Source organism: Tachysurus fulvidraco, chromosome 18, assembly GCF_022655615.1.
Source record: "Tachysurus fulvidraco isolate hzauxx_2018 chromosome 18, HZAU_PFXX_2.0, whole genome shotgun sequence".
NCBI lineage: Eukaryota > Metazoa > Chordata > Actinopteri > Siluriformes > Bagridae > Tachysurus > Tachysurus fulvidraco.
The window spans coordinates 18,245,414-18,269,598 of NC_062535.1; the positions used below are offsets into that span (position 1 = coordinate 18,245,414).

The 24,185-nt window shown below is 37.2% G+C and overlaps 1 protein-coding gene across 1 annotated transcript in view; it reads left to right on the top strand.

The window, feature by feature from the left end:
• LOC113643839 (hemicentin-1-like) overlaps positions 1-24,185 on the top strand; it is a 276,071-nt gene that overhangs the window by 224,222 nt on the left and 27,664 nt on the right. The window contains 18 exon segments of the mRNA XM_047803071.1: positions 965-1,222; positions 1,313-1,570; positions 1,658-1,906; positions 2,074-2,161; positions 2,246-2,291; positions 2,403-2,516; positions 5,979-6,093; positions 7,802-8,143; positions 10,705-10,956; positions 12,460-12,801; positions 16,530-16,781; positions 17,608-17,865; positions 17,956-18,213; positions 18,305-18,562; positions 18,653-18,901; positions 18,987-19,068; positions 20,276-20,321; positions 20,718-20,930. Coding sequence (XP_047659027.1) covers positions 965-1,222; positions 1,313-1,570; positions 1,658-1,906; positions 2,074-2,161; positions 2,246-2,291; positions 2,403-2,516; positions 5,979-6,093; positions 7,802-8,143; positions 10,705-10,956; positions 12,460-12,801; positions 16,530-16,781; positions 17,608-17,865; positions 17,956-18,213; positions 18,305-18,562; positions 18,653-18,901; positions 18,987-19,068; positions 20,276-20,321; positions 20,718-20,930 — 3,680 coding nt within the window.

Genomic DNA, 24,185 nt, shown 5'->3' on the forward strand with positions numbered 1-24,185 from the left:
GTTTATAAGAAGTTCTATATAAAACCATATGATGTTAAACATTTTTTACATTTTTTTTTTTTTTTTTTTTTTGACCATAAGCAATCCACACATCCTGGACATGTGGTCTTGTGTAACGCCCACATGTAAAACACAGACACTCCTACCTCCGTCGGCTGAAAAAAATTCTAACTCAAACGTCATTTGGAAAACTAGTCCCGTCCGAATAGGGGTATTAATAGCTTGAAGCCTGAGATCAGATGACAGTCCCATAGATTTGATCTAAAACATTATCAACTTGAGTGCAAACTGTCATTAAAGCAAAAAGAGGAAGACCCAAATACTCTTATATTTAAATACATATTTAAAATGCTATTTGTTGTGTATTTGTTGTGTTGTGTATAATTTTTGTATTAACTGAATCTATTAATTAATTCTGGAAGCAATTTCATATTTGTGTTGATTAGTGAAATAGAGTGATAATTAGAGCATAGAGTTTATTTGTTTTTTGGATTATGAAAGTGGAATTCATGTGTGGTGATAAATTCACTAGTTATTTCTTTATTTCTTCTGTAATTCTAATGAACTGTTGTCCTAAAATACTTATAGAATTGATCAGGAACTCAACCTGCCCCTGGTGATTTGTTATTGTGGCATTAGACTTAAAAATGTTATTATTGATCAGTGTGATTTGCATATTGAAGTATTTTTAAGAAAATGTTTTATTTTTAAGAATTTTAGTAAAGTAGATACAATTTCAGTCCAATCCCATTCTAACACCAAAGGAAAGAAATACAGCCATTTACAGAAAGGTGTCCCTGATTTATCACAATGAAAAAGATTCAAATATAGAGCCAAATGTAATAATGAAAAAAGGTGCAAAATAATAGTTATAAACTACATTCAATTATTGATGAAAGACAGAAAAAAAGCATTAATTATGACCATGAACTGCTTTCCTCACTCTGGTCATGGAACTCTCTAGATCATCCAAAGAACGTCTCAGTGTCCATCAGTCCCTCTGGTGAGATAGTGGAGGGCAGTTCAGTGACTCTGACCTGCAGCAGTGATGCTAACCCACCTGTACAGAACTACATCTGGTTTAAGGGGAAGACATCAGTAGGAAAGGAAAAGACCTACAACATCTCCAAGATCAGCTCTGAGGACAGTGGAGAGTACAAGTGCAGGAGCAGTAATGAAGTCGGACATCAGGACTCCAACAGTGTGACTCTGAATGTTCTGTGCAAGTTAAAGCTGAAGATTTCCTCACAGACAATTAGAGATAAAACTATTATGGATTAACTTTAAAGTGTTATCATCCTGTTCATTTTAGATCCTCCAAAGAACGTCTCAGTATCCATCAGTCCCTCTGGTGAGATAGTGGAGGACAGTTCAGTGACTCTGACCTGCAGCAGTGATGCTAACCCACCTGTACAGAGCTACACCTGGTTTAAGGGGAAGACATCAGTAGGAAAGGAAAAGACCTACAGCATCTCCAAGATCAGCTCTGAGGACAGTGGAGAGTACAAGTGCAGGAGCAGTAATGAAGTCGGACATCAGGATTCTAACAGTGTGACTCTGAATGTTCTGTGTAAGTTAAAGCTGACGATCCCTTTACAGACATTTAGAGATAAAACTCACAACATTAACTTTAGTGTTATCATCCTGTCCATTTTAGATCCTCCAAAGAATGTCTCAGTGTCCATCAGTCCCTCTGGTGAGATAGTGGAGGACAGTTCAGTGAATCTGACCTGTAGCAGTGATGCTAACCCACCTGTACAGAACTACACCTGGTTTAAGGAGAAAGAATCATCACCTGTAGGATCTGGACAGAGTTACAGAGCTGTACAGAGTGGACAGTATTACTGTGAGGCTCAGAATAAACACGGCTCTGAGAGATCAGCTGCAGTGCCTGTCACTATTAATGGTGAGATGATGATTTTTCATTGCTGTGTGGTCACTGCTCTGTTCTACATCATGTACTGTGGGTGAGGTTTTAAATAAAATTGGTGTTTGTGTGTGTGTGTGTGTGTGTGTGTGTGTGTGTGTGTGTGTGTGTGTGTGTGTGTGTGTGTGTGTGTGTGTTTGTACCAGCAGGTACTGTGATTGTGATTGTGTATGTGGCTGTTGGGCTCGGACTTTTTGGGCTTGCAGCTCTTCTCTCTGCACTCTTCTGGCTGAGGTGAGAATATTTGTGCTGATAAATTTATCACTAATGACTCTGAAGATGCTGACGGTGGCTAAATATTTGTCTTTGTGTGAGCAGAAGCAAGAGACAGAAGAAGAAGGAGGCAGATGAAGGTGACAATCAGGTAAGTTATTACAGAAATGTCTGTCAGGTGGCTGCTTCGTTCATAATAATACTGGCTACCTGTTAATCTTCAGTAGAACCTGCTCATGTTCTCCACTCCTCCTCTCTGTAGAACACTGGGTCGAGTGCTAAAGATGACATTTACCAAAATCTCGAGATGTTACAGATTTCTCATCCCAGTCCTCATGCTGACTCTCCCACATCCTCTGACTATGAGAATATTGCTGTGAGTTTGAAACTTTTGATCCCAAAACCACCACTAGATTAAATTCTAATTTGATATTAAATGTTTTATATGAAAATGTGCTACAATACACAGCTGTAACTCCAACAGTAATTTTATATTTATTTAATATTCAGTAAAATTTATGATCATATATCAGAGTGTGTGTGGTGATGACTGATGTAAATAAATGTTAGTAAAATGCTTTAAAACACGTTTCTGATGTTTCTGATATATATATATATATATATATATATATATATATATATATATATATATATATATATATATATATTTTTGTGTGTGTGTGTGTGTGTGTGTGTGTGTGTGTGTGTGTGTGTGTGTGTGTGTGTGTGTGTGTGTAATTTATTTATTTTTTGCTTTCAGCTGTATGGAAACATCTAAGAAACACTGAATCCTTACACAGATCCTCACAGATCCTCAGCAACTTAGAATGTAACTGACGTTATGGGAAGAATTTTTACGGAAGCAGTGTTTGGAGCTCTGTGTCTGAAGCTCGCCTCCAAGCCAAATATTTAGCCCACAAAGCAGATGGCCTACGTTATTGCATGAAAATTGAAAAAAAGGATGAAAATATATTTAACAGCTGAATTGGTTGCCACAGAGAAGCAATTTGATGGTTCTTCCCTTTGCTGCAGTGATGGGCTAAGGCTAACATGCATTAGCGGTGTAGCCAGAGTGCCCAGAGTAAAATCTGAGCGGCTGTCTAGCAGCAGCAGTAATCTCGGCGGGCGGCCCAGAAAGGAACCCTACACCCGAGAAGTAGGGTTTTTAGCGACGTCCGCTTTCACGACCTCTGGCACAGAAATCACTAGGTGTGTCGCACCGCTGGTATTGTCATTCACATAGCATCAGCCATGACTCAGCACAAAGTTCCCTTGAAAAGGAATTACACCATATTACATACTGTATGTACCACAGATCCCTGAGACTCATGTTTCCTTCAGACTAGATGCTGGAGTAATATGATGCAAAAGCCCTCATATAGTTTTGCTGGTGCTGTTGTAAGAATAGCTCAGAATGAAGTTTAGGATCCATGAATTCCCCTCGAGCCAAATCTAAAACTCAACCCAAATACACTTTAGGAGATATTTCTGCCCAAAAGCAAAGTGAACAAAAACAAATGAGAAAGGTAAAAAGGAAGAAGCATAGAGAAGCTAAATGGGATAGGAAAGAGGAACAAAAGCAACTGATGTTTGCTAAAAAAACTTCTGAAAGTAGAAAACTTGGTTACAGAAATGAAACAATTGAATATGAATTAAATACAATTACAATTGCCAAAAATGCTACCGCAAGCTTGCAGAGGATCAGATGCTGAACCTAGACAGAAGATTTCAACTGACTAAGAAGATTTATGCAATAATACGTTTTATTTATCAGAAGTTCAAGAGAGCTCTGTTTGCTTTTATTTACATTTATATGTATATTTTTTTCTATAATTGAAATATTTATATTAAATGTTGAATGTGGCTAGAAGAAAAAGAACAAGCTGTTCCATATAACTACAGGATTTTATAATCCTGGCTGATGTAAATCTATGATGTGCGAGATATGATGTGTTGCATAGGCACTGCAGGGGCATATGCCTTGCATGAACAAGGAAGATTTACGTAAGTCAACCACAAAATGATGTAAGCAAATGATTTCCTAATAGACTCTTGGGCCTATCACTCTTTTTCAAGAGCTTGTGCATGGTCCTGTATAGTGCCAAGCAAATGCAAGGCAAATGCAAGGAAGTGCAGGGCAGATGCTCCGCAAGTGCCCAGCCCTAAAAAGAGTAAATAAAGTTTGCTGTATTGAAAAACGGTTGTGCATTCTACTATAGGCAAGCTTATGCTTAGTTACTGTACTACATTTGTATTGCTTAAATAAGTATTTTGCATCAGAGAACAAATACAGGCTAACACTTGAATAGTGTTTCTTGGTTTGTTACTATCTTTTAATGCAATTATTTTAAAGAGATTTCATTTGTAATTTTATTTTATTTTACTTTACATATATTACACACATTTATCTGTATTACGTTGCTTTTAATAAAAACAAGGCCTCCCATTGTGAGGACCCTGAAAAGACAAGAAGGTCTAAGTCTGACTCCTTCATTTAAAACCATAAGCATTTATGTGTATACATATATTTTTCACATATATTTTCATATATTTATATAGTTTATACTTTTTATTTATCTACCTCCTTTTGGTTTTATTTTTTATTCTTAATTCCATTCCTTTTTATGCTTGAATACTGGACAGATGTAAAAAGCATTTCACTGCTTGTCGAACTCTGTATGTAGGTGTATGTGACAAATAAAATTAGATTTGAATTGATTTGACTTCTGCTTGGACATTCTCTGCCGGAACAATAGGGGGCGTTCTGGCAGTGTGTTTTCTGTCACATGTCTTGTAATACTCACCTGGTTGTAATTTGTTTAATTATCATGTGTATTTATATCCTCCATGTTTCCTAATTTTTTGTCTACTTCTGTGTCTCGGTTCCTGTTTCCTCGTTCTTTCAATTATTTATTTGTTTTTATTTAAAATCTCTGTTTTTATTTTGTTATCCCTGCATTTGGGCCTTTTTGTGTGTGAAGACACCACAGTTCTCTGACAGAAATAAATACACATAATAATTAAACCAATTACAACCAGGTGAGTATTACAAGACGTGACAGAAAACACACTGCCAGAAGCCCCCTTTTGTTCCAGCACTAAACATTTCTGTTCCAGTTAATTTTAAGGAGCACAGGAAGACATATTATATTATCCATATTATAATAAGGGTGTGGTTTAGCTTTTGTTTTACAGTAAAACAGTTTGACACATTGTTCTACTCGGTGTTGATGAAGTACAGAGTTGATGTGTTCACACATATAGACTGAGGTGTTAAGACGACTCTGTACACAGAACATGAACTGTGTTTTATCTCATGCTAACACATCCTGCTCTCTTTAATAACATCTGAGAATTGTTCTAGTTTTTATAGGCTTTTAGAGAACTATTGTGTTGTGATCCATTTTTTTTTTTCAGCAGTAATTCAGCTGTGGTATTAAATACACAAGTACACAATACAAAAACATCACCAGTTAATGAAGTAAATGTTAGCAAACATGCATGACTTGAACCAGCTAGCATGATTACACACAGGATGTGCTGGGCATGTTAGCGTCACAAGCTAAGCGCTTTCCTTTCTCGGTTTTTAAATAAAAGCAGCTTTTTAATAGACGTGCTCTGAATGTAACTGACAATGTAAACCCACAGTTGTAGCATAAAGAAGAAGGAAATGGTGACAATTCTGTTACAAAGAGCACTTTATAGTAGAGGATATCATTCAGTCATGAAGCTGAATATTTATATTAATAAAATATTCAATAATATTTTAAGCATTTTTTTTATTATATTTTATTTGAACAGATAAATTATTTTCTCTCATATTGTCCTCATTTTATAGGAAGTGACTTCAGCAGAAAGAGAAGACAAGACAACAGCAACACTTGTTAACCACACACTCCTCTTCACACTTTATTTTCTGCTCAGTTGTTGGACACAAGAGTCTAAAAGTTACGGTAAGAAAAAACTTCATATTTTTAATGGCTAATTTCTCTCATTAATCTAATATCTACATTTCATTATCTTCATTGACAGGTTCGCTGTTCAAAATACTTAAATTCACGTCTCAGTTCTTTGTTTAGCAACTTTTAATTATCACATATGAGCTCGAATATCAATATTGTGATCAGTTATTTCTGATGTATTGTGGTGTTGGTGGTAAAAATGCAGCTTGTTTAAGTGACTAATTCAGAAATTAAAGCAAAGAAAATTGTGTTTATGTAAAATATCATCATCCAGACATCTTAAGCACACACTCTTTAACTCACGCTTTTCTTTCTTTGCTATTTGGCTGTTGAACACGAGGGTCATGTAGGCACTGTGGAGGCAGAACATACAGTACAAAGACATTTTTATTGTGACACATATCATGTAACACAAAAATGTTTTTAGGTATCATGAGATTATATTGAGATATTTTATGTGTGACATTTTTCTTGGCCAAATTAAACCAAACATGGTTCTTACTACACACTCAATTCTGTGTAATTGTAGTAGTTTGAGTGCACAGTAGACTTTAAGATGATGAATTGTGATGCATCAACTGACATTAATAAAGCAGCTACTATCATAATCACTGCTTTTTGTCCAAATACTCCATGATCTTATATTTACATAACATCATACACTAGTTATAATGCTAATGAGGAGCAGGACAAAAGAAAAAAGCTGCAGAAGACAACAACCTTCCATCAAGAGCACAGTCGTTAGCTGAAGCCTACTTATAATCAGTTTACTGTCATTACACTTTCCTACCACTAGGGGTTTCAGCTCAGGAGTAGTTCTAAATATACAAACATCCTCATGCACAGGAATAAATCACTTTCAGTCCATAGAAACACATGCAAACTTTAAAGTGAGGTTATTTTGACCTGCCTTCATGTTTAACTTTATTTTAATGTATTGTGTTTAACTTTAGATGTGTTTAGAAAATCTCTCCTTCAAATATCAGATTCTGCTAAATCTATTAATCTGTAATTAGTGCATGACAATGAAACACATTTGAATCATTTATTATCTGCTTTAAACAGAGCTGGTATCAGTGAATTCATGCACAGATTTTCATTTGTAGCTTGTGAATGTTCCAGTACAGTGATTTATTAATATTTCTGTAAATGTTTAAAGAGTCTCCTATTATTGGTAGAATATAGTGTGCTTATTATGTAAGAAATGACAGACAGTGTGTGTGGTGTAAACTCCTGAGTGATGGAGTAATGTGATGAAGCAAACTTACTGTCTCCACCTTACTGAAGTTGATTATTTTATGTTTTAGGTTGTATATAGAATCTTTATAGAAGAATGATGTCCCTTAAACCGTCTTCTCTGCTTTGTCTGATCTTTCTCCTCATGATCCCAGGTGAGTCTTACCTTTATATTATCACAGTCACACACACTGGAGACAGTACAAACTGATTTAATCACCAAATCTGTGCTTGTTCCTAAGGTCCATTTAAGAATCATGAGTAAAATACACAAAAAATATATGCCTGCTTTTTTATTTCTCTGTGAATAAAGGATCAAAATGCAGATTCAGTTTGAATATTAATTCCACATTACAGTTTTCTTCCAGTCGTGAAGAAGAGTTTTTATTTGTGAGTGAACTGAGTGTTTGATGGGGTTCAGGATAATAATCTCTAATCACCTCTTTTGTGTATCATGTTTCAGCTCTTGGGAATAAATGGAGTGTGAAATACAGCCAACTTAATCTCTGTGCTTTAAACGGATCTACAGTGATTATGGACGTCACTTACACACACCCACCAGGTCTTACAGTGACACAGAGATTTTGGTTAATTAACCCAGTTCAGGGTAAAGAGCCGACTGATCTGTATAATGAACCAGGTTACTCAGGCAGAGTGACGTATATAACAGATGTACAGAATCACTTCCCCCTCAGTCTGAGTGATGTGAAGAAAACAGATGAACAGATGTACTACTTCAGAATCATAACAAATACAGAGGGACAAAGATACCTGGGTGATCCTGGAGTTACACTCAGTGTTACAGGTAAATAAAATAATCTTTTTTATATAATTACAATTTATTTGGACCCTTAAGCAGCACTTAGTCTTCTAATTTAATTTTCTACACTTATAATTTTCACTACATCAGAAAACATCTCAAACCAAACACCATTTATTTTAAAGAAAGACACCACAAGCTCACTTTTCAACCACAACATTATAAAATGTTTAAAAATCTACATAATAATTAGACAGAAAGTAAGTGGACACTCAGTAGTGGCTTCATTACCGATCACAGTGTAGCGTGTTTGGAGGGTTCAGGGAAAGAGGAAACTAGAGGCAGGATTGGAGATCGTTATTTAACCTTTATTTATTTTTATAATTCACTTTTCAGTCCACACATTATGTCTCTACACACACACACACACACACACACACACACACACTCGCGCTCACACAAAAACACACGCACTCGCACACACACTCACATACACACACAAATACGCACACTCACACATAGTTCTCAAGTTTTGAAGACAGGCAAGCGTGACATCTATACCCCCTGCAACACCCTTTAAAAAAAAAGAAAAAGAAAAAGAAAAAAACAATATTGGGGGAGTTGTTCAATTTTGTATTTGTTCAATTTCCATTTATTAATTTTGTGTGTATGTGGTGTGTGTGTGAGAGAGAGAGAGAGAGAGAGAGAGAGAGAGAGAGAGAGAGAGAGAGAGAGAGAGAGAGAGAGAGATTATGACTGGTGGTGTTTATTGTAAGTGTTTGTTGCCTTTTTGGACCCCTTTATCATGTGTAATGTTGCTCCCATATAAAACAGTTCAGCACAAGCCCAGACATTTTTAGGGACATGATTGAGGACAATGTCCCATCCAGAGATGAGCTGTTTTGTGTTGAGGTTTTGTTCAAACCCACCATCAAAAATACCCTCTCCAATGATAAGTGTTTTTCATTGGTTGTCGCGTTAAATCTTACCCAGATACAATAGTGCTATTTTCTGATTGGCTATTGTGTAGCCTCTTTTTTGATTGGCTGATAAGTGTCAGGCTCGACTAAGAACTCCAGGGGAGACAGATACATTTTGGGCTCTGCGGCTTATTAAATATATAATAAATAGTCACAAAGTTTTTCTGTGTGAGAAATACGATGTGTGAAGGGAGAACGTGACAAAAGCCCGACATGAGGGACTGTCACTCTCAATGTGTGATACTTGACAGCCCTGCACACACATAAACACACACACGCACACACACACACATACACACACACACACACACACACACACGCACACATACTGTACACACACACACGCACACATACTGTACACACACACACACATACACACACACATACACACACGCACACATACTGTACACACACGCACGCACACATACTGTAAACACACGCACGCACACATACACACACACACACATACACGCACAAATACACAAGAACACACACACACACAGAAACGCACGCACACACACGCACACACACATACGCACACACATGCACGCACACACACCCACACACACATACATGCACAAATACACAAGCACACACATGCACACACACACGCAAGCACACACACGCATGCAAACACACGCACACACACACACACGCACACGCGCACACACACGCACACACACACACACACACACACACACACACACACACACACACACACACTCTTCCTCTTCCGTCCCTGCCACAGCTCACTGCAACAGATAACAGTTATTAACACAAATCTCCACAGGTGTATAAACCTTACCACTCACTGCCCTCTATTCACAAACCAGCACTCGACCACAGCCACACTTCCACACACTCACAGTGGTTTTGTGTTGTTTGCCATCCGTTGTTTTGCAGAATTTATTCTGTTAGTCTGAAAATAAGATGTTTTGTTCATCTCACCTTGCTCTCTTTTCCATGAGGCTGATGATGATGATGGTTCTTTCCTTAATGATTGTTCTGCTGAATTATTCTCCCTCTGTGCCCATGCTCGTTCATCTTTTTTTAACTCGTATCTGTATCATTGATGTCTGACACAAGCCTTGTTTCTGTTTCTTTCTTGTTTTTCTTGATTTTATGCACAATAATCCTGCTTTCGGTTTCTGCCTGTTTATTGTCTGTTTTCATTCACACATCTCTAAACGTTAAGCTGGTCCCAAGCTAGTGGATGTATGTAATCACTTACCTGTTTCATTCAAGTGTCACTAGCAGAGTAACACATGGTGTAGTTCATAATATTAACTATGGACTAACTATTACTATCTATTATTTTTATATTCCTACACAGAACTGTTTTGGGGAAATGTTTTGCTTGTGGTACCTTTTTAGTGAAGACTAAGATAATGTTCTTACTGAAAAAGTTTCTTACTGAAGAGTCCTTGAAACATTTATACTGCTACATGTCAAGGTTTTTCTGTCAAAGTACAAAGTGTTTTGTCTGATTGTTCTGATCATTAAGGGGCTGGTAAATAGTGACTAGTCTCCAGACAGAAAACCACTTTGAGAGCAGAGTTTTAGAAGTAGACGCTCTACTGGCTTCAGGACGGCTTTCATGATTTAACGTTTCTCTCGTTGTTTAAGATCTTGATCTTCAGATCGCTCCTGCAGAAGTGACAGAAGGACAATCAGTCGTTCTGACCTGTAAAACCACCTGCAGTCTGACTGATCCAACATTCATCTGGTACAAAAACAGCAGAGATTTAACCACAAAGACCAACAAGAACAATGAAGTCCGTCTGCAGTCGGTCAGCAGTGAGGATGCAGGCAGTTATAGCTGTGCTGTAAGAGGATATGAACATCTCCACTCTCCTGTTCAAACCCTCAGAGTCAGATGTGAGCTTTATTTACCTTCTTATATATACACTTTATAACCTGATAGTTAATAAAGGAAAACAAAATAAAGTACTGGTGTAAGTAAAGAAACCAAAATACGTTGACTATGATGTTAATTGCTTTCATTTTCTTTGTTTTCTTTGTAGAACAATAAGAACAGTTTAATATGCCTAAATAGAACAAAACAGTAAACACATACATTTCTAATGAATGTAAACATCTCAGAAGTTTTCCTTATGGAATTCTGATCATTTCATTAATCATTTGTTATCATTGTTACTTTTATCAGTTTTATAATTCACTGGGGACCAAAAACTTTTTTTGAGACCACATTTAAAAATTTTAGGTTGTATATAGAATCTTAATAGAAGAATGATGACACTTAAACGGTCTTCTCTGCTTTGTCTGATCTTTCTCCTCACATGATCACAGGTGAGTCTTACCTTTATGTGTTACTCCCCTCGAGTTGAATAAAAGGCTCAGGTCATTCTTGGGTTTTAACAGACATTTATTTTGGACAAGTCTTCAACATGTCTTGTAGCCTTATGCTCCAATAATGCCAATAATGATGAAATGCCCAAATGCCATCAGAACTATGGAAGGACATACAGTACATAAATAAAGTGCACATTCAACAAGTGAGAAAATACACTTAAATTGGCTAATTACATAAAGCAATTAAAAACACATACCTCATTGGCCTCTCTAACTCAAGAGGAATAAACTTGAGGGTTAACAGCTTCTTCTTCTTCTTTAAAATAAGAACAATAATATATGAATTTTAGTACTTCTTTAAAGAGCAACTTGTACTGACATTACCAGCACGTACCTCGTGCTTCTCTTCTACCTCGTGCGCCACACACACACACACACACACACACACACACACACACACACACACACACACACACACACACACACACACACACACACACACACACACACACACACACACACACACACACACCGGAAGTGACAGCAACAATTAAATAATTCCCCAGTGCAACAAAATTGTTCCCTTTTGTTCCCTTTCACCCTTCTATGGTTTTAACTAATAAATAAATTAACATTAAAAAAAATATTTTGCTGTTTTATTCTATTTGAACATTTTAAACATTTATTTCCTTAAAACTGTAAAGTGCATATTAGGAACTGTATATACATATATATACATTTATAAAATGAGAGTTGCCTCTAGCGGCAGCTACAATATTATCACAGTCACACACACTGGAGACAGTACAAACTGATTTAATCACCAAATCTGTGCTTGTTCTTAAGGTCCATTTAAGAATCATGAGTAAAATACACAAAAATATATATGCCTGCTTTTTTATTTCTCTGTGAATAAAGGATCAAAATGCAGATTCAGTTTGAATATTAATTCCACATTACAGTTTTCTTCCAGTCGTGAAGAATAGTTTTTATTTGTGAGTGAACTGAGTGTTTGATGGGGTTCAGGATAATAATCTCTAATCACCTCTTTTATGTATCATGTTTCAGCTCTTGGGAATGAATGGAGTGTGAAATACAGCCAACTTAATCTCTGTGCTTTAAACGGATCTACAGTGATTATGGACGTCACTTACACACACCCAGCAGATCTTACAGTGACACAGAGGTTTTGGTTAATTAACCCAGTTCAGGGTAAAGTGCCGACTGATCTGTATAATGAACCAGGTTACTCAGGCAGAGTGACGTATATAACAGATGTACAGAATCACTTCCCCCTCAGACTGAGTGATGTGAAGAAAACAGATGAACAGATGTACTGCTTCAGAATCATAACAAATACAGAGGGACAAAGATACCAGGGTTATCCTGGAGTTACACTCAGTGTTACAGGTAAATAAAATCATCTTTTTTATATAATTACAATTTATTTGGACCCTTAAGCAGCACTTAGTCTTCTAATTTTATTTTCTACACTTATAATTTTCACTACATTAGAAAACATCTCAAACCAAACACCATTTATTTTAAAGAAAGACACCACAAGCTCACTTTTCAACCAGAACATTATAAATGTTTAAAAATCTACATAATAATTAGACAGAAAGTAAGTGGACACTCAGTAGTGGCTTCATTACCGATCACAGTGTAGCGTGTTTGGAGGGTTCAGGGAAAGAGGAAACTAGAGGCAGGATTGGAGATCGTTATTTAACCTTTATTTATTTTTATAATTCAATTTTCAGTCCACACATTATGTCTCTACACACACACACACACACACACACACACACACACACACACAAACACACATACACATACTCGCGCGCACACACACACACACACACACTCACACACACACTCACATATGCACACACACATACACACACTCGCGCACGCAAAAACACACTCGCACACATGCACTCGCACACACACTCACATATCCACACACATACACACACCAGGGCTCTCAAGTTTTGAAGACAGGCAAGTGTAACATCTATATCCCCCTGCAAGACCCTATAAAAAAAAGAAAAAAGAAAAAGAAAAAAAAAAACAATAATGGGGTTGTTCAATTTAGTATTTGTTCAATTTCCATTTATTAATTTGTGTGTGTGTGTGTATGTGTGAGTGTGTGTGTCTGTGTGTGAGTGAGAGAGAGAGAGAGAGAGAGAGAGAGAGAGAGAGAGAGAGAGAGAGAGAGAGAGAGAGAGAGAGAGAGAGAGATTATGACTGGTGGTGTTTATTGTAAGTGTTTGTTGCCTTTTTGTACCCCTTTATCATGTGTAATGTTGCTCCCATATAAAACAGTTCAGCACAAGCACAGACATGTTTAGTGATATTAGATTAGATTAAGTGCAATAGCAGTAAGTGCAGGATATACAGTTTGTACAAGATTTAGATAAGTTAAATAAAATGGTAACATGGAAGTAATGTACAGATGTGTGTGTACTATGAACATAATATACAGATGGTTATAATTATAACTGAACTTTACAGGAGGATGTAACAAAATATGGTAATTTACAGATGTGTATGTACCATGAATATAATATAGAGGTGAATATATATGTGCTATGAACATAATACAGATGAATATGTACTAATAATATAATATACAGATGTATAATAAACTGAAATTTACAGAATGTTATGTGCTATAAACAAAATATATGGCTATTAGTATAATATATTGTTGTTACTATAAACAGAAATCAGGTGGGTATATACAATAAGGCAATTAGTGCAATAACATCCATTTGTGTAAATCGTCCATTAGCACAATAACGAGGTGGGGGGGGGGGGGGTGTAACAGTGTATGAAGGACAGTGTGATCAGCAAGGGGCAGAGTTCAATAAAGAGACAGCTCTAGGAAAAAAGCTGTGCTTTAGTCGGCTGGTCCTGGTCCGGAGGCACTAAAACGCCTGCCGGAGGGCAGAAGTGAAAACAGTCTATGGGCGGGATGAAACAAATCCTTAAGAATGCTGCGAGCTCGATGCAGACAGCGTTTTCTTGTGGATGTCCTCCATGGCTGGAAGTGGAGTCCCTGTGATGCGCTGGGCGGTTTTCACCACCCGCTGCAATGCACTGCGCTCTGCAACAGAGCAGCTCCCATACCACACTGTGACACAGCTGGTCAGGATGCTTTCTATTGCACAGTGGTAGAAGTTCACCAGGATGTCCGAGGAAAGCTGATTTTTCTTTAGTGTCCTCAGGAAAAAGAGGTGCTGGTGAGGCTTCTTGACCAGACTGGAGGTGTTGGTAGTCCAGGACAGGTCCACCGAGATGTGGATCCCCAGGAACTTGAAACTGGAAACACGCTCAACAGCCATCCCATTGATGTGGATGTTGTCATGTGTGCCTCTTGTCCCCTTCCTGAAGTCCACAATGAGCTCCTTTGTCTTGGAGGTGTTAAGGAGCAAGTTGTCGTTGCACCATGTGGCTAGGTGCTGGATCTCCTCCCTTTAGGCAGTCTCATCAATGTTGGTGATGAGACGGATCACTGTAGTGTCATCTGCAAACTTGATGATGGAGTTAGATCCATTCACATGCCTGCAGTCGGAGGTGAAGAGAGAGTAGAAAAAGGGGCTCAGCACACATCTTTGTGGTACACCAGTGACATGATTTAGGACAATGTCCTGTCCAGAGACAAACTGTTTCGTGTTGAGGTTTTGTTCAAACCCACCATCAAAAATACCCTCTCTAATGATAATTTTTTTTTCATTGGTTGTTGTGTTAAATCTTACCCAGATACAATAGTGCTATTTTCTGATTGGCTATTGTGTAGCCTCTTTTTTGATTGGCTGATAAGTGTCAGGCTCGACTAAGAACTCCAGGGGAGACAGATACATTTTGGGCTCTGCGGCTTATTAAATATATAATAAATAGTCAAAAAGTTTTTCTGTGTGAAAAATACGATGTGTGAAGGGAGAGCGTGAGAAAAGACTGACATGAGGGACTGTCACTCTCAATGTGTGATACTTGACAGCCCTGTCCACAAACACACACACACACACACACACACACACACACACACACACACACACACACGCGTGCACAAACACACACGCACACACACACAAACATACATACACACACACATACGCACACATACTGTACACACACGCACACATACACACGCACACACACGCACACATACACACACACACACACACACACGCATACACACACGCACACATATACACACACATACACACACGCACACACATACACACACATACTCACATGCACACACACAAACACACACGCACACACACCCTCTTCCGTCCCTGCCACAGGTCACTGCAACAGATAACAGTTATTAACACAAATCAGGTGTATAAACCTTACCACTCACTGCCCTCTATTCACAAACCAGCACTCGACCACGGCCACACTTCCACACACTCACAGTGGTTTTGTGTTGTTTGCCATCCGTTGTTTTGCAGAATTTCTTCTGTTAGACTGAAAATAAGATGTTTTGTTCATCTCACCTTGAATTATTGCTGAACTATTCTCCCTCTGTGCCCATGCTCGTTGATTCTTTTTTAAGTCGTATCTGTATCATTGATGTCTGACACAAGCCTTGTTTCTGTTTCTTTCTTGTTTTTCTTGATTTTATTCACAATAATCCTGCTTTCGGTTTCTGCCTGTTTATTGTCTGTTTTCATTCACACATCTCTAAACGTTAAGCTGGTCCCAAGCTAGTGGATGTATGTAATCACTTACCTGTTTCATTCAAGTGTCGCTAGCAGAGTAACACATGGTGTAGTTCATTATATTAACTATGGACTAACTATTACTATCTATTATTTTTATATTCCTACACAGAACTGTTTTGGGGAAATGTTTTGCTTGTGGTACCTTTTTAGTGAAGACTAAGATAATGTTCTTACTGAAAAAGTTTCTTACTGAAGAGTCCTTGAAACATTTATACTGCTACATGTCAAGGTTTTTCTGTCAAAGTACAAAGTGTTTTGTCTGATTGATCTGATCATTAAGGGGCTGGTAAATAGTGACTAGTCTCCAGATAGAAAACCACTTTGAGAGCAGAGTTTTAGAAGTAGACGCTCTACTGGCTTCAGGACGGCTTTCATGATTTAACGTTTCTCTCGTTGTTTAAGATCTTGATCTTCAGATCGCTCCTGCAGAAGTGACAGAAGGACAATCAGTCGTTCTGACCTGTAAAACCACCTGCAGTCTGACTGATCCAACATTCATCTGGTACAAAAACAGCAGAGATTTAACCACAAAGACCAACAAGAACAATGAAGTCCGTCTGCAGTCGGTCAGCAGTGAGGATGCAGGCAGTTATAGCTGTGCTGTAAGAGGATATGAAGATCTCCACTCTCCTGTTCAAACCCTCAGAGTCAGATGTGAGCTTTATTTACCTTCTTATATATACTTTATAACCTGATAGTTAATAAAGGAAAACAAAATAAAGTACTGATGTAAGTAAAGAAAACACAAAATGACATTGACTGACATTCATAGCTTGAAGCCTGAGATCAGATGACAGTCCCATAGATTTGATCTAAAACGTTATCATAATGTTTTATAAAAAACTTGTGGAGTCCATGCCAACTCGAGTGCAAACTGTCATTAAAGCAAAAGGGGAAGACCCAAATCCTCTTATATTTAAATACACATTTAAAATTCTATTTGTTGTCAATATTAATACTTACAATAAAAAGTCTTGTATCATTGTTGCATTCACTGAATCTATTAATTAATTAATTCTGGTAGCAATTTAATATTTGTGTTGATTAGTGAAATAGAGTGATAATTAGAGCAAATAGTTTATTTGATTTTTGGTTTATAAAAGTGGAATTCATGTGTGGTGGTAAATTCACTGGTTATTTCTTTATTTCTTCTGTAATTCTAATGAACTGTTGTCCTAAAATACTTATAGAATTGAGCAGGAACTCAACCTGCCCCTGGTGATTTGTTATTATTATTATTATAGATAAAAACTCTATTGAATCCCATTCTGACACTAAAGGAAAGAAATACTGCTGTTTACAGAAAGGTGTCTCTGATTTATCCCAATAATAATAAATTTAAATAAAATATAAAGCCAAATGTAATAATCAAAAAAGGGACAGAAATAATAGTTATAAACTGCATTCAATTAATGACAGAAAAAAATCATTAATTATGACCATGAACTGCTTTCCTCACTCTGGTCATGGAACTCTCTAGATCGTCCAAAGAAAGTCTCAGTGTCCATTAGTCCCTCTGGTGAGATAGTGGAGGACAGTTCAGTGACTTTGACCTGTAGCAGTGATGCTAACCCACCTGTACAGAGCTACACCTGGTTTAAGGGGAAGACATCAGTAGGAAATGAAAAGACCTACAACATCTCCAAGATCAGCTCTGAGGACAGTGGAGAGTACAAGTGCAAGTGCAGTAATGAAGTCGGACATCAGGACTCCAACAGTGTGACTCTGAATGTTCTGTGTAAGTTAAAGCTGAAGATTTCCTCACAGCCAATTAGAGATAAAACTATTATGGATTTACTTTAAAGTGTTATCATCCTGTCCATTTTAGATCCTCCAAAGATTGTCTCAGTGTCCATCAGTCCCTCTGGTGAGATAGTGGAGGACAGTTCAGTGACTCTGACCTGCAGCAGTGATGCTAACCCACCTGTACAGAACTACACCTGGTTTAAGGGGAAGACATCAGTAGGAAAGGAAAAGACCTACAACATCTCCAAGATCACCTCTGAGGACAGTGGAGAGTACAAGTGCAGGAGCAGTAATGAAGTCGGACATCAGGACTCCAACAGTGTGACTCTGAATGTTCTGTGTAAGTTAAAGCTGATGATCTCCTCACAGACAGTTAGAGATAAAACTATAACGGATTTACTTTAAAAAGTGTTATCATCCTGTTCATTTAGATCCTCCAAAGAATGTCTCAGTGTCCATCAGTCCCTCTGGTGAGATAGTGGAGGACAGTTCAGTGACTCTGACCTGTAGCAGTGATGCTAACCCACCTGTACAGAACTACACATGGTTTAAGGGGAAGACATCAGTAGGAAATGAAAAGACCTACAACATCTCCAAGATCAGCTCTGAGGACAGTGGAGAGTACAAGTGCAAATGTAGTAATGAAGTCGGACATCAGGACTCCAACAGTGTGACTCTGAATGTTCTGTGTAAGTTAAAGCTGAAGATTTCCTCACAGACAATTAGAGATAAAACTATTATGGATTTACTTTAAAGTGTTATCATCCTGTTCATTTTAGATCCTCCAAAGAACGTCTCAGTGTCCATCAGTCCCTCTGGTGAGATAATGGAGGACAGTTCAGTAACTCTGACCTGTAGCAGTGATGCTAACCCACCTGTACAGAACTACACCTGGTTTAAGGAGAAAGAATCATCACCTGTAGGATCTGGACAGAGTTACAGACCTGTACAGAGTGGACAGTATTACTGTGAGGCTCAGAATAAACACGGCTCTGAGAGATCAGCTGCAGTGTCTGTCACTATTAATGGTGAGGGTGATGATGTAAATCTATAAATGAGAAACAAACTAATAAATATTTAACACTGATATTTATTACATTGTCATCCACACAGACTCCCTGAGCTCAGGTGTGTACGCAGGTCTTGGTGTTCTGGTTGTGTTTATTTGTCTAACTGTCACCTTCTTGTGTATAAGGTAAGAAATTACAGAATATTTTCACCTTATTATAAAAAGTGGAGTCCAAAAGACTTTTCTGTTGTACAGATCTGTGTTTAAATATTTTCCCAGTAAACACAGTTCCAGATTCCAGATTTATTCCCTTTTCTGTTATAATCTGCTCCACTCTTCTCTCCTGGAAAGTTCTCCACTAGATGTTGGATTGTGTCTGTGGGGATTAGTGTTCATTCAGCTAAAGATCATTAATGAGATCAGACTCTGATGTGGAGATGTGGAGGAGACTCCATTTCCAGTTCTTCCCAAAGGTGTTCAGTGGGATTGAGTCAGAGTCAGGGCTCAGTGCAGGACACTCGAGTTCCTCATGGAGTCTTCATGGAGCTCAGTGGCTTTGTGCACAGGGACAGTGTCATGCTGGAACAGTGTTTGGGCCTCTTAGTTCCAGTGAAGATAACTTGCAATGTTACAGAGACTTTCTGTAGAATTGTTTGCTTCAGTCTTTGTGATGTAAGGATCAGTGCTTCTCAGTCCAGACAGTCTAATGCCCCTTTTCCCCGGAGGCAGTTTGAGTGCAGGTTCGGAGCCTAATTTAGAAGCAGTTCTTCCTTTTTCGACCGCCAAAGCACCGGTAAAGCAAAGAACCGCTAGCATTAGGGGCTGTGGGTGGAGCTACTGTTAGTACATTTGATAATATACTAATGTTTAATACACTTTTACTTCACCGCAATATAATCAATTATCAGCACACATGATAGTAGGTAGCTACATGCTAAGGCTAACTTTTTTTCTGTGTTAATGATAAAATAATGTCACGTACTTTCTCGCTTACAACCTCCGTTAATACAGATTACATGGAGCTGCACGTACACATTAGATTCTCCGTGTTTGGATGTCAATTTAGGCACACAAAACCATGAGCATTAACAGTAATGCAACATCCGCCATGTTGTGTTTGCCTCTGCTGCGCTAACGTTGCTGGGAAACATGGCACGTATAGAGTGAAGTCAGACTCGGCTCTGTTACGCTCTCTAACCGATGGAAAGGTAAAGCGGTTCTTAGAAGGTTCGCCAGTGGAACCAACTTGGAACAGTGGAACAGCACCAGCATTAGCTCTTAACCAGCACCCGGGTCTTTTTAGTGGAAAAAACGGTATAAGTTTCGTGCTTACTGTGACAGGACTAATGGAATTGTTATATTCCGTTCAACCGTGTACTTTTTTTTTCAACAGGAAAAAGAAAAGAACTGGTTTACCAACTGGCCAAAGTTTAAATCAGGTAAATAAATACTTGTACATAAATATCCTTTAAAGACCGTTTAATCACTTTGTTTCTGTTGTAGAGAAATAATCAACAGCAGGTTTGTGAGTTACTGTTACAACCACAATGGATATTAATTTCCTATAACATCCATGACACAAGCCACTTCCTGTTCTCTTTTACAGTGTAGCAGCTAGAAGCAGATATAGCAGACACAATATATACATTTACTGTCTTACATTTACTTGAATAGTCTTCTCTCTGATTACTTTATTACTCTTACTCAATTAACTGTGAACATTTCTACTTTTACTGTTACTTGAGGAAATGTTTTTTGTAAGTAGTTTTAACTTGTACTGGAGTAAAATGTTTAGCTACTCTACCCACCTCTGGATGTCATGTTCCCCACCTCAGGAGAATCTTTATGAAAACATAGCAGTGACAAACCCAGACAACACCGTATCTGATTCAGCCTCAGCCAATCAGGATGACGTTCTGTATGCGAATGTTGTACATCAGAGGGCAGTTGATCCCAGGACTGCTGAGAGTTCTGCAGTGAAAGCTTCAGCTTCTGAGGAGGTGGAGGTTCAGTACGCTAGTGTTAGGTTTAAACCTAGGTTTAAAGACGTCTGAAGTCTTCTGGACACTTGTTGGATTAAAAACCACTCAAATATCAAACCATAATAAGTTTAAGTAGAGAATATTGGATATGTGTAAATATTTAACAGAATATCTGGTCAGTTTGGTTATATAAAGATGACTCGGTATAAACTCTGCATCCGAGCTCAGAATCCAAAGACAAGAAAATGGGTATATAAAAATATATAACCTCTATATAAAAATTTCTTTTTTTTTTCCTTTCAAAAAAGACTTTACATTTTTAATATATATACATATACATTTTTTTTTACATATCTTTTAGATTTTAGAATTAAGTTTACTTGCTAGTTTTGCTGTTCTGTTAATTTTGGACTATTTTGTGTTTTCTGCTCGTTTTGAATCTGATTTACAATATTCAGTGTAATATTCAGTATGTGTATAGTGTTTATCATGTTTACACTGGTGCATTAATTCAATTCAATTTATTTGTGTAGCGCTTAAATAATTCACATTGTCTCAAAGCAGCTTCACATAAGTATAGAAACAGAATATAAAGTTTAAAGATCAGAATTAAGTTAGTATATAAGTTATTTTACATAGTCTGTTTAAATGAGGCCATTCATTTGAAGTGTTTATAATAAAATATGTAAATAAATATTGTTCTTTTACTTCATCATGTGGTGTACTGTATAACAGTGTTAATAGTCCTGTACAGTCATAGTGGTTCTCCTGCTGTGACTCATTTGTCCTGAAGGAGGAGCTGTTGAGATCATTTCTCTCAGTCACGTGGAAAGAACAGTTTTACACATGTAATCTCTCTAAACTTTTATTTTATAACACATCCTTTCATTAGTAAATAAAAATCTGTTGTCAGAAAGTATGGACTTTTTTCTGTTATGTTATTTTGCAATGTAGCAATATAAAGTGTTAAAAAATTCATCTTTACACTTATTATATTTAATATTACAGTATTGTATCCTGTATTATATCATTATATTCCGTATTACAGTCAGTGTTGTATAAAGTATTAGAAAGCAATACTTGAGTAAAAGTACAAGTATCGTACTAGAAAAAGACTTTGGTAGAAGTGAAAGTCACCTTTTAGAATATTACTCAAGTAAAAGTCTTAAAGTATCTGATATTTACTGTACTTAAGTATCAAAAGTAATTTTCTGATATTTAATGTACTTAAGTATTTGAAGTAAAAGTAAAAAGTAAAATTTCAGTGATTTTCAGTAGGTATAAGAGCAGCGGTGGTTCTAGGATTTCATCTTTAGGGGTTTTATCCCTCAGTGAGAATTTAAAACAAGAAGAGTTTTATATTATATATTATATGACTACATAGTAAGCCAAAACTTATGGTATTATTAAATGGCAAAAGTGGACACCAAAATTTTTTGCATGATGTAATGATGTCAGTCTTGAATCAGATCAGTTCATGTATGTGTGCATTCTCTATAAACAGTGTGTCAATGAATGCAGTCATTAATAAACTAATATTCACAAGACAAAGACCAAATCAATAAATGTTATTTTAATTTAGTATTGAATGGATTGTTTGCATTAATATTTTGTTTGAGCTACAACTCTGGTAATAAGAATAGTGACGTTTCACTGCTTTTGATTAACATTATAGATAAACGCCTCCAGCTCTGACTGCGCATGCACGCTGCGCGTACCTGTGCTTCTCCGTAGAGCATGCGGAGCGTAATGCAATGTAGTAGCAGTGATTCACCCTAAACCTCCCTTATTACAGTCACACACATTTCTTCTGATTTTATTTTGTAGTAACAAATAACAAAGATGCTTAGTGGAAATATAGCGGAGTAAAAGTATACATTTTATCTAGGAAATGTAGTGGAGTAAAAGTGAAAGTTGACATAAATTTAAATAGTAAAGTAAAGTATAGATACGTGACATTTCTACTTAAGTACAGTAACAAAGTATTTGTACTCCATTACATTACAACACTGATTACAGAATCATATTAAGCATGACAATTATGATTACAGTATATTATACACTAGCATAATACTACAGTAGTATAATACTCAGTATTCTAATATAATAGAGTATTGAAGTATTTTATTTAGTATAATAGTTTATTGTCAATACAGCAGCTTAAATATTCAGTACTGAATTTAATTACCTTCATTTGTGGTTATTTCTAGTTCTTATGTTATGTATAACTGCAGTGTTTTTACTTTCAGTGTGTATGTACTGAAAAATCTTCTCCACACAACACACACACACCCAGTGTTGTAATGTAATGAAGTACAAATACTTCGTTACTGTACTTAAGTAGAAATTTCACGAAATTTGTACTTTACTTTGCTAGATTTCTAGATAAAATATATACTTTTACTCCGCTATATTTCCAACTAAGCATCTTCGTTACTCATCACTACGAAATAAAATCAGAAGAAATGTGTGCGACTGCAATAAGGGAGGTTTGACGAATCACTGCTCCTAGATTGCATTACGCATGTCCGCACGCTCTATTTCAGCGTAATGTTGCCAAGAGTAGGCGGAAGCACAACTGAAACCGCCATGGAAGCACCTACTGGAGGACCTCCCATTATCGTAGACCAGGGGTGGCCAACCAGTCAGAGACCAAGAGCCACATTTTTTACTGTGTTTCCACAAAGAGCCACTTCATACACATGGGCACACATGATCATCGCCTTTTTTCCCCTGCCATTTTGAGAGCAAACTTGACACAAATTGTTTACTCAAAAAAACCGGGCAAAGAGCTGCATGCGGCTCGGGAGCTGCTGGTTTGTCACCCCTGTCGTAGACGACCACCCCGACGATAGTGGTGAAAAGGGTGAAGAAGATAACGTTATACACCCGTGGCCATATTTGCAAGAAATGTTTCTGTACAATGGAATGAAAGATTCTTCCTACTGGATGAAGTGTCTCTTATGCCTACGGAAAATCACTGAAATTTTACTTTTTACTTTTACTTCAAATACTTAAGTACATTAAATTTCAGAAAATTACTTTTGATACTTAAGTACAGTAAATATCAGATACTTTAAGACTTTTACTTGAGTAATATTCTAAAAGGTGACTTTCACTTCTACCAAAGTCTTTCAAGTATTGCTTTCTAGTACTTTATACAACACTGCACACACCTGTGTGATGTAAGTGATACGCAATTCTGAGTGAAAACAGTGTGAAAAGTAAGTATGAGTAGTGTTAAGAAAAGTAAGTTTTCACGACTGGCCCGTGTGGCAGAACAGATGCTACAGAGAACAGATGCTACACGGAACTGATGCT